The 11,505-nt window shown below is 42.8% G+C and overlaps 1 protein-coding gene across 4 annotated transcripts; it reads right to left on the bottom strand.

Moving 5' to 3' along the window:
* Positions 1–1,389: 1,389 nt before the first annotated feature.
* NUP42 (nucleoporin 42) lies at positions 1,390–10,322 on the bottom strand. Of its 4 annotated transcripts, none has more exons than XM_086614845.1 (8): positions 10,197–10,322; positions 8,825–8,842; positions 7,949–8,180; positions 6,616–6,710; positions 6,214–6,290; positions 4,027–4,113; positions 2,252–2,336; positions 1,390–2,116 (listed from the first exon to the last, which is right to left on the bottom strand). In XM_086614845.1, the coding sequence occupies exons 1-8, from the start codon at positions 10,309–10,311 to the stop codon at positions 1,551–1,553; spliced, it is 1,275 nt and encodes a 424-aa protein (XP_086470971.1). In that variant the 5' UTR covers positions 10,312–10,322; the 3' UTR covers positions 1,390–1,550. The 4 variants fall into 4 exon arrangements, with proteins under 4 accessions (XP_086470971.1, XP_086470973.1, XP_086470970.1 ...); XM_086614847.1 differs by having other exon boundaries at positions 4,036–4,113; XM_086614844.1 differs by lacking the exon at positions 8,825–8,842 and having other exon boundaries at positions 7,949–8,201.
* Between the last annotated feature and the right edge of the window lie 1,183 nt (positions 10,323–11,505).

The following is an 11,505-nucleotide window of genomic DNA, read 5'->3' as shown; positions in this document are numbered from 1 at the left end:
GATTTTGGTATGTTCCTCAGTTCGTGTGTCAAAATCTGAGTAACTAACTGGCATAAGCGATCCAGAGCTTGCTGAGCCCCGACAGATGTACGTTTCTTTATTTGTACAAGTCTTAGTACTGCTCTGGAGACCCCACTTGGAAAAACACATTTCGTAAGAATTAAATAGAACTCCGGGCCAATGTATCAGTATTTTGCTTGTGAGTTGCAGGAAGCCGGCACTGGGTCATTAACAACAATAACGAAAAGCAGATGCCTTATTTCATCTCCAAAACAACCACCAGAAAAATCCATATATATAAGCAACCCGGTACTACAATATAACATATATGCAAGTTTCTGGTGTGCGTGCACTGAGGAGGCAGACTGAGGAACCTGGATTTCTATTCAGCCTACAGAGTGCCTACCCATGGCCTGTCATCCTAAACGTTACATTTGTTCACACCGTTTTGGCAAGCCACCTTCCAGTATGCTACGGACCTTTGGCAGGAAACACAGCTGTAGTGAAGCTTTAAGTAGGACCATGGGTCCACAGCAAGCACTGAAATGCCATCTTCAAGCATTGAAGAAACAATCAATTTATTTATGCATAACCTGGAGTAAAATTTTGCTTTCCTCTTAAATACAAGGTTTGGTAATTTGAAACCGTTAATGGGAGGGCCTGGTCAAGAACAAATGTTCTCTTCACGTGACTCCAGTACCTCCTCTGGACGATTTCTGATCCATGCTTTATAGCATCTTGGCAAAATATATACATTAATACCACCAATTAAAAAAAGGTATTGCTAACATATGCACCCATTAAGTTTTGAGAACTAGACAACAAAATACTAGCAATTCGCATAAACATAGTAATTTTGCAATTGCTCGCAAGGTTTTATCTAAGAGGTGTCAGAATAGCAAACCACAAGCTCCTTATTCCTGAGGAATGCTTTCAAGGCTGTCCTCCCCACCTGCACTACATTCATGCACACATTATGACCTCAAGCAGAACAACTAACAAAAGCTGATTTGCATCAACTGGGAGAGGTCGCTGATTCCCAGGTGACAGGAGCAGGTAGCTAGGTACGGGCCACGCGGGAGCCCTCCATCTCCAAACACAATTGTCACAGGCTGCACAAACCCTTTAAGTAAGAGGCAAGAGACAAGGTTGTCCAACAACAAGCAGTCTTGCACTGCAACTGTTTCTTTCTAGCATCCCACTCACAGTAGGCTGTGAACACCTCGCCGAAGCATTCTTACTTCTGACAAAGCCTTTTTAATACAGTTTTTGCCCAGAATTTCACATTGCAGAAAATAAAAGGAAACTTTAATTGTCATTAGTTTATTTCTTGGATGTATAAAAGGTCCATTCCAAAATAACCCAAGAAATTATAAAATACAACGTTCAAATGTTTATACCTGTGAATTTATTATTGCAAAAGACTTAGAGAGGAAACAAAAATTAACTCAAACAGAAGCATTTTATTTCATTACTCAACAACAAAATTGTGTACTGGAGGTATCTAAGAAGTTACAAAAACAGGTTATTTCAGAATAAACTTCAAAGTCCTAAATATTTAAAAGTTCTAATGGTGGTGGCTTAAGAGGAATCTTTCCTATCGTAAACTTTTTCGCTTCAAATTGTTTCAACTCTTCAGCTGATAATTCACTCTTTGGTGTAAATAACTTTTCTGACATAGTATTGTTTGGGACTGCAGAAGATGCTGATGTTACATTGTGTCCAGAGGCACTGGCAGTCTGTCCAAATAAAGCACTGCTTGAATGTGAGGGAGAAGCTGCTGCTGCTGCATTGAAAGCTCCAAAGGCTGTAAACGGAGCGGTGCTTGAAGAGCTCACAGAAGAATTGCCAAACTCTGAAAACCCAGAAGTTCCAAAACCACTGGTTGTTTCAGAAGTTTTAAACGAGAAGGAGGCTGCAGATGGAGATGCTGAGCTGCCAAAACCAACAGAACGGGATACGCTAGGAGAGGACGTCACACCAAATGCAGGAGGATTACAACCAGCAGAAGAGCTCCCAAAAGCAGGGGTGTTTCCAGATGATGCACCAACAAGACTGGAACTCGTTTTAAAGGAGAAACTGCTAGCACTGTTACTGCTGCTGTTCACAGGAAAGCCTGCAATTATAAAATTTATAAATAATGTTAGAATTTCCACATCTGTAATATTAAACCACTGCTGTATTTCAATAATGCAGAAGAAATAAAACTCAGGAAAATGTTTAACTGTTTGTTCTTAATGCAGTAACCTACTTGACAACCCAAAGCTTGATGTCTGCTGTCCTCCAAATCCAAAGGAAGGCAATGGTTGAGTGATCGTGTTCTTTAATTCGGATAGCTTAAAAAATTCCAAATACATAAATAAAAATTAGATTCCAAACAAGGGAAATGTCTTTCAATAAATACTTGAAGCAAAAATGTAGCTGCTCAGTCCAATTCAATACAACTTAGACCAAGTTAGACACTGACCACGTTCATGTTGATTGCGTGCTCCTGCAGCTATGAACAAAACGCTGCAAGGCTATACGCTATTCTCTGTAAAACACTCCAGAAACACCAATATATTGCAATTTACAGATTTTTGTCTGTCAGTCAATGACCTGAACACCTTTTCCAGCTCTTGTTCTCATCTCTTACCTATTTTAGTTAGTGCTTTATGACCCTATCTATGTCATTGCTTTGACTTAGTTTGTTCTCTCACCTTGGCACACCTAGTCTTCTGTGCTAAAGCCCAAATCCCTGTTCTTCACCTTCAGCAATGAACATATCAATGTGTGATCATATTTCTAAAACTTTAATGCACTTCATACAGACTCCACTTAAATTAACTTACTCTGTCTCCCTGGTTATTTAATACTGGCTTTAACTCGAGCATTCTTTTCTGACACATCTAGATGCGCAAGTGTTTGTCACCTTCCCAGAAACAACTACTCTTTATTTCTTCAAATTTTATCCAAATAGTTTCTCTCCCACCTACCTATCAATTTCTCATTCTGGCATTACCAAAATGCTCTGTTTATCCTAAGATGGCCTGGAGGACAATGCCAGTCCCATGTGCTGATTATCCCTTGGAAGAGTCAACATCAGCACATGGAAGAAAAGGTGGAGTGGGTATCTGCCTCTTACTATATATGTGCTTGACCAGATCCCAACCTTAAGCTATCGTTACTTTCACGTGGCTTGCTATGAACAGTATTCGAAACCTGGAATCCAGCTGCTGCCTTGCTAATATGGAATCATCCTGATTCACTACTTTCCTTAGCTAACTAAAAGGTTTTATAATACCCGCCTGCAATTCACTGATTTCATGATTCCAAGGAAAGGTGGATGCAAGACGTAAAACTGTGTCCACAGACTTTCGCATTCACCTGACTCAAGCAGTGTTAGAATATTCAGTCACGTTTCTATCGCCTATAAAAAACACAGATGGAGAGACGGGGCAATTTTCCAACTGCAATGGTTATTCTCTTATATTATTCTTCCTTACGCCCTTTCCACTTTCTCTAATGTTCCCAGGAGCGTTCTAAGATTCCTGTCAAGATCTTTGTGCCACTAGTCAGCTGAACGCTTTCAGGCCAGGTGTTTTTCAAGGCTTAGTTCCAGAATATAACACACTGTGGCTGAAACTTTCAGAACAGTTCATAGATCTACCATGTCTCACTTACTGAGGTGCAAACAAAGACGCCCGAAAAGAATCATGTATATTTGATTGTAAAATATAGTATCCTGCAATCTTCAAAGCAATACCTGTCACCTATTTATATAAAGTTAGTAGAAGTATAGTTAAATATTTTGATAACAGCTGAAGTTTCTATGGAACATTTGAAAGACCTCTTCAATAAAAACAAGGTAGCACATTACAATTATCATGTCTTAGACATCTTTGTAGCAGAAACTAATGTTAGCATTTGCAGGACAGTTTGGTGGGATGTGTCTAAAAAAACATGAATCTAAGACAAACGTTTGCCCAAGACTAATAAACTAATGACATCAGGAACAGAAACATTTTACCTTTCGTTAACACTTACCAAAGCTGCTTTTGTTGATGCATCTAAAGATTTCAACTGAAGCAGTCGATTTTTCCATTGTTGAGCTAACTGTTGCACAGAATTTATCTAGAAAGGGAGAAAAAGAAAAGCATGTTTTTATTATTGGTGAAGATTTAAAAAAAAAAAGAAAAAGAAAATACAGTGATCTGGCAACTAAACTGAAAGAAGACTTCTAGAATTAGAAAAGAAACTTTATTAAGCCAAGACGACAAGATTTGATTTTTACTTTCCTGAAACTTCAAGGTAAGAAGCTGAAATTTTTGTTATTAACACAGAATTCCTTTCAATTCTATTACTGTTGTCCTTAAATCAATTTTTTTTACATCACATAACAATAAGATTAAAAAAAATGTCCTGAGGCTTTCTATATCTAAGTTCTATCACTATCTGAATTTGATGCTTTGGAAAACAAACAAACAACAAACCAAAAAACAAACACACAAAATATGTAAGGTTTAAGTATAAGAGAACAAACTCTTCAATTCTTATTTCTAGCTTGTCCACTGATGTGCTCACTCATGAAGCTAAGTCCTAAGATTTGCCTTAGCTTCCCACACATCTTCTGAAAAAAAATGCCCACTTTCAAAACACTGTAATTCAGAATACTTCAACAGTATCATCCTAAAATAGTTAGCTTTGCAGAAATTAATTTCCTTAATGTAAATCAGTCTATTTATATGATCCAACAGATTACTGCACAGACATATACAGCAATAAATAGCACCTGTGTCTATCTGGTAACTGTGATTAAACAAGAAACTGGAAAGTCATTAAATAACTTACTTTTCAGGAATTTCAAACCTGAATTTCCTATATTTAAGTTTATCGACACATCTTATTCGAAGCCTGGCCTAATTGAATTTTCCTTAAAAACTAGCCAAGTAAAACATATAATGTCCCAAATGCCTGGAACAGTGGAATGGGTAATCTTTTTGTAAACAAATTCCTCAACTTTTCAAAAGGGTCTTACATCACAAGCATCAATAATTCTTTTGTGTCTAGTCACATGCTGGAAGATCATGTTGCTTGGTATCAGCTCTTACACAAAAGACTGGAAAATTCAGATTTCGACCCAGTTTAAGAATAGAAACAGACGCTTTGGAAAAGTCATGTTGTACTTGAACATTTTGTGAGAGAACTGTATCGTACAGTTATCGTCTACACACTGAGGCTTCTGTGAACTTGCAGTCAGTGCTTCAGTGAGGCCACAAGTGGTTTTTTTTAATAGCCGGGCATAGTGTATTGTTTAATCACTTCAGTTTATTTTTTTAATTGAAGTTTTTTTTTAGAAAAAATCTCTCTCCTGTCTCTGAGAATGCAATTCTAGTAATTCTAAACACACGAAGCAAGAGTGGGACAACAGCAATTCCTTCTGTAATACAGAACCAAGGGGAAGAAGAAAGAGTGCATTGTAGCTTGAATTATTTTGTACTTGTGTCTATCCAATAGGGTAATTCCTTTCCTGGCACAACATTGAATTGTGCTAGCCTCCTTGATGTTGATAGGACTATGAGAGAGGAACAATACATACAAATTTTTTTTTTATATATATATATATATATATATATAAAACCAGATATATTTTTTTCTAGAAATTTATATACTCCTTTAGAAATAGCTGCTATTTTCAGCATGAATTCCCTGCAATAAAGATACGTAAAAGAATATGGTCAAATAAACTTCCCCAGTGTTCTACCTAAACTGGTATATATCCAGCTATAACAATGGAACTGACTAATAGCATAGAAAAGTATTAAACTTTTGAGGTAGGATTCAAATAACTTCTACAAATAACACACAAGAGCAGAGACAAGACTAAGATAAGCAGCATCTAGGTTTAGAAAGACGACACATTTAACTGAGACTAGCTAAAAGTCTACTGCCATTAGGAGCTGGTGTATTTACACATTAGGCCACTGGTTTTAGAAGCCCAGCCCAGACAGTTTTAGCCTGTGATCTCAGACAGAAATAGAAAGTTATGGTAGAGGATACAGACTAGCAGCTATTTCTGCATTCTATTTGGTGCACAGTAATTTAAAATTAGCTTTTTTTCAGCATTCTGATAATCTTCATTAAATAAGTCAAGAGTTGCCACCTGAAGAATAGTGACAAGTCCTATCCCAAAATGTGTTCACATAAAAAGTCAGCATTTTTTAAAATACTTACGTAGTTCTGTATATTGTTGTTTGCTCTGCAGTTATAATACTCCATATGCAACTCTTCTGGAGAGAAATCTGGAAAGCCTGTAAGGACAGAAATAATCAAAAACTTCCAAGAAAATATATTAATACCTCCAATTGCCCTCTACAGTTATGAAGAAATGGGCCTGGGTGTATCCTCTGTAATAAGTCAGTTACAGTTGGAGACACAAAAAGAATTCATTACAGAATTTCAAATATGTGAATATCCACAACCAATTTGCCATAATCCAATATTCTTTCTTTCCTGTTGCATCACAAGCCAAGTCATCACCTTGCAAATGGTTCCACAGAGGTACAACAGTGTGGACAAGTGTAAGAAACATTCTAAATACCAGCAATACGTGGCAACACTAGAAACATTACCTACCTGAGACATTTGGCTTTTCTTTCATAGGTGAATAAGACGAAAACATCCACTGTCCTGAAGATTCCCAAATTTCCATGTCTTTCACTACACATTCGCTAGAAAACAAAACCAAACCAGAAACGAAGGTGATATTATGGTTAAAACAAAACCAGCAGAAGCAATTGCCTAATTTGAATCCAAAGTTAGATTGGAATACCTGCTACCCTGAATACTAACGAAGTGTGACACTAGTTAGAATGAACAAGAGAAGTACTCATTTCTCTGGAAAAAACACACTTACTCGGCAAGACAAAAAAATGACTCTTCAAAGCATTTTACTTCATCATCTAACGACAAGTAAATCAAACCAGATCCTAAAAAAAAAAAATATCCCAAAACATACGAAGTATTTCTTAATCCCTAGATGGCGTATGCTGTCACAGGATTTTCCCTGAAGCTGTATGTCACAATACAATTTAAAACCTTATCAATACTAGATGATTTTATAATACGAATGAACATGCACATTATTAAATAGCAAAATTCAGGGGAGAAAAAAAGAAAAAAAGGTAAGTGTTCCATGTAAGTTTTTGGAAAAGAATCAAAAGCATAAAAGTCCAGACATTGCAAAAGCAAAGAAATAGAAACTACATCAACAAAAGTAAATCCAAATGTAAACAGGCAGTGAAAGGGCAAAAACTAAAGCAGACCACTACATAACGACAAACAAAAAAAGAATCTAAGCATTTCAGATGTTTGTAACACAACATACATTCACGTTTAAGAAGCTGAATAAATAATGGAAATTGCTGCGTCAGGAAATCACACTGCCTGTTGCTTCTCATGCTTCTCATTACAGGGCCACCTGCCCTGTAATGGCCTTGAACCTGCTGGTCACTCTCAACTGACGCTAACATACACACACGTGAAACCAGGTTTATACTGGCAGAACAATTTTTTATCTCAAGTGTCAGGAAAACTAAGTCAAATAGCTCGTTTCCTCAAAGGGTTGGTTTTTTTTTGAATGGCTGAAATGCTGTCCAAGGGACTCTGACCCCTTATTTCCAGGTACTGCAAGCTTTGCTTCCTTCCTTACCCTCCTGCCCACAACTTCAATACCATACCATCTTACTGGTATGACAGTTCCCTACCTGCCCAACCCAAGTTTAAAACAAGGATGGCTTTCTTTCCGTGCCAGCGTTACTCAAGAGAACTAAACGAAGTACTGTTTTCTATCGTTTTTACCACGTGTCCCAGCTTCCTCCTCATGACCATGTTATCTGCGTTATCTCTAGTAAGTCTGTAAACTTCTAAACTGCTCATTCTAAACGCCTTCAGTGAGACTATAACTTACAGAAGTCGTTCCTCTTCATCTTTATAGCCATCCGCAATATTTTGACTGTTCATTAATGCAGAGAATCTGTTCTGTGAAAAGTCTGCATTTCTGCTGCTGCCGCCCGATGATCCAAAATCAGAGGAGCCAAAAATTTCTCTTCCATGATCTCTGCTGCCACCCCATGTATTAGACTTAAAGGCAGATGGCTGGATAACGTTAGTGTATCTCTGGTTAGCGGTACTGGATCCTCCTCCTCCTCCTCTACTAGTACCTTCCAAAGAAAAAAAACACACACACCAACAAAAATCTTAAATCATTACATTAAGCAATACAGCATCAACAAAAACTGTAGGTATAACTATTCTTATGGTGGCAATAAGAAGTCCGAAAAGAAAAGGAAGCTTTTTCCTAGCGAGTTAACCTGACTATTTAGTGAGCTTAACCTAGTGAGTTACCCAGGGTGGTCCTGGAATAAGAAGTAAATGTGAACTGCTCCTCACACCACCAAGCCAACAACTTGACGGCACTGCAGAAGAGAGACTGTTTCAGTTTTACTTATGTTGTTTCATAAAGTAACTGCCCCAGCAGAAAAAAAAAACAAAAACCAAACAAACCTCCAGGTACATTTACGCCAGGGGCTGCTGCCTACAGAGCTGCAGCAGCGGCTCTGTTGCACAGCGAAGATCTCCCAGTGAAGGTCAGTCTGAAGGCCTCAGATACACCCACGTGTATCACAGGCAAACCCCAGCGCTCCTTCAGCGGGTGTAATGACAAGTGACCGCAGCCGCGTCACGTCTGGCCATAACTGCACTCGTCTGTCCCCCACCGCGTCTCTCGCACACCGAAACCTTCCAAAGACCCACAGGGAAATACAACCGAAACAACCTTAACCACGCCGGTGCTTGAAACTTGCTCGCCTGCCTTATCATAACCAAAGCTCCCAGAGTTGTTTCGTATTTTCTCTGTTCTTGCGGCACATAGAATCATAGAATGGTTAGGGTTGGAAGGGACCTTAAAGATCATCTAGTTCCAACCTCCCTGCCATGGGCAGGGAAACCCTCCACTACATCAGGTTGCCCAAAGCCTCATCCAACCTGGCCTTGAACACTTCCAGGGATGGGGCATCCACAACTTCTCTGGGCAACCTGTTCCACTGCCTCACCACCCTCTGAGTGAAAAATTTCTTTCTTATATCTAATCTAAATCTGCCCTCTTTCAGTTTAAACCCATTGCCCCTTGTCCTATCACTACACACCCTTGTAAAAAGTCCCTCTCCAGCTTTCCTGTAGGCCCCCTTTAGGTACTGGAAAGCTGCTATAAGATCACCCCAGAGCCTTCTCTTCTCCAGGCTGAACAGCCCCAACTCTCTCAGCCTGTCTTCATAGCAGAGGTGCTCCAGCCCTCGGATCATCTTCGTGGCCCTCCTCTGGACTCGTTCCAGTAGCTCCATGTCCTTCTTGTGTTGGAGACTCCAGAGCTGAACACAGTATTCCAGGTGGGGTCTCACGAGAGCTGAGTAGAGGGGCAGAATCACTTCCCTCGACCTGCTGGCCACGCTCCTTTTCATACAGCCCAGGATACGGTTGGCTTTCTGGGCTGCCAGCACGCATTGCCGGCTCATGTTGAGCTTCTCATCCACCAGCACTCCCAAGTCCTTTTCCTCAGGGCTGCTCTCAATCCATTCTCCGCCCAGCCTGTACCTGTGCTTGGGATTGCCCCGACCCACGTGCAGGACCTTGCACTTGGCCTTGTTGAACTTCATGAGGTTCTCACAGGCCCATCTTTCCAGCCTGTCAAGGTCCCTCTGGACGGCATCCCTTCCCTCCAGCGTGTCCACAACACCACACAACTTGGTGTCATCTGCAAACTTGCTGAGGGTGCACTCAATCCCACTGTCCATGTCGCCAACAAAGATGTTAACACACATGTTGCAGTACTTTCGCCAGAGCCCAACTCCACAAGCGCCAGAACAGATGCCACCGCCGACGGCCCGAGAGAAGCGACGCGAGAGCGGGGCCGCTTCGCTCCGAGGCTCCGGTGAGCAGCGGGCCGAGCGGAGCCCCGGGCGGTCACCGGGGGCCCCGCCGCCGGGCACTCACCGCTGCCCCGGGCGGGCACCAGGGGCCCGACGCCGAGCGCTCACCGCTGCCCCAGCAGCCTGCGCCCGCCACCCCCCACCAGAGGCTGCGCGGCCCGCCGTGCGGCCCTGTGCCCGCGGCCCCGCCCGCAGCGCCGCGGGGAGCCGGGCCGCCGCGCTCGGTAGTACCTTGGTAGCTGGGCGCAGAGGCCCCGTAGCGCCCGCCGCCGCCGCGGGGATGCTCGTTCCAGCACCTGTCGCCGAAGCGGCAGCGGCCCTGAAGGAAGAACTGACAAACAGCCATGGCGCCCCCGCGGCGCGCTGACGCCACAGGCGGGCGCCGCGGAGAGGAGGAGCCAGAGCCGCGCCCGGAGCCCGTCGCTGCCGCCTCGGCGCCGCCCCGCAGCAGGCGCCTCGGGCCGCCGGTACCGCAACGGGCGCAAACGCCGCCGCGTCGCGAACGGCGGCGGCAGCAGGTCCGCTGCGGCACCGGAGCGAGAAGAGCACGTCTGCCGCCGGGCCGCCACGCAGCGAGCGGTACCGGGACACACGGCGGTGCGCGGCGGGGCCTGCGACGGGGCGGGTACCGCCTGCCGGACGCGTTTCCCGATCTGCAGATGCCCGAGCGCGTGGGTCGGGGCGCACGGCAAGGTGAAAGCCGAGGAAAAAAGGCCAGCCGGCCTCCTCCCGGGTGCACGGGAAGGCGAGCGCCGCCGCGGAGCGCGGAGCCCGCAAGGAAGCGCCGAGGCGCCTGGGGCGCGGCGCGGCGCGCGGCCCTGCCGCCGCCGGGAGAGCTGCTCGGGGCCGCCTGCGAGGAACTGGGGCCCGCAAGTCCTCTCCTCCTGTGCACTTAGAGAGTCTTTCAGGAGCTTAAAAGCAATTATTAACGCCTTGAATAAAGGTAGAAAGAGGTGCTTCGCAATTTTAAAAGCAGACAGGAAAAATACGATAATCCAAGAGCCTCTACAACCTAAAAAGCAGAGTTCACCAGTTTTACAATATTTTAGAATGAAGTATCAGAGACACCGGTGACACATTTGTTTCATGGCTCAGAAGAAGGGAACGGCAAGGAGGAATGGAAAAAAAAGTTTTACAGCATTCACTTAACTACTGAATAAAGAACTGAGTCGCAGGAACCACTAGTAAGCTCAGGAGTTATCCACTGCTTTCTGTACGAGTTGTTAGGATGAAGAGAAGTCTAGAAAGAAGCGCTGACTCAGAAAACTGCAATTTATACTGCTTCTGAGAACTTGGAGGATCTTAAGAATTGTACCATTCTAAAAATGCACACCACCGGCAGTGCTCGAGGTACAGGTAGGCAAAGACCAACTTTTTAAGTTAACTTGATAGTATCATAGAAACAGACCTGAAAAAATTAGCAAGTTAGAAGAGAGGTGACAAAATGAGGACTAAGATATTAATAAACCAGCATGGGAGCAGGACAGACATATATACATTGTCTGTATAGTTTTCCAGAAGTTGGAAGATGTACACAGTA

The sequence above is a fragment of the Tauraco erythrolophus genome, chromosome 7, assembly GCF_009769465.1.
Source record: "Tauraco erythrolophus isolate bTauEry1 chromosome 7, bTauEry1.pri, whole genome shotgun sequence".
NCBI classification, from domain to species: domain Eukaryota; kingdom Metazoa; phylum Chordata; class Aves; order Musophagiformes; family Musophagidae; genus Tauraco; species Tauraco erythrolophus.
The sequence above is the reverse complement of the archived record's forward strand: the minus strand, read 5'-3'. Positions and strand labels throughout refer to the sequence as shown.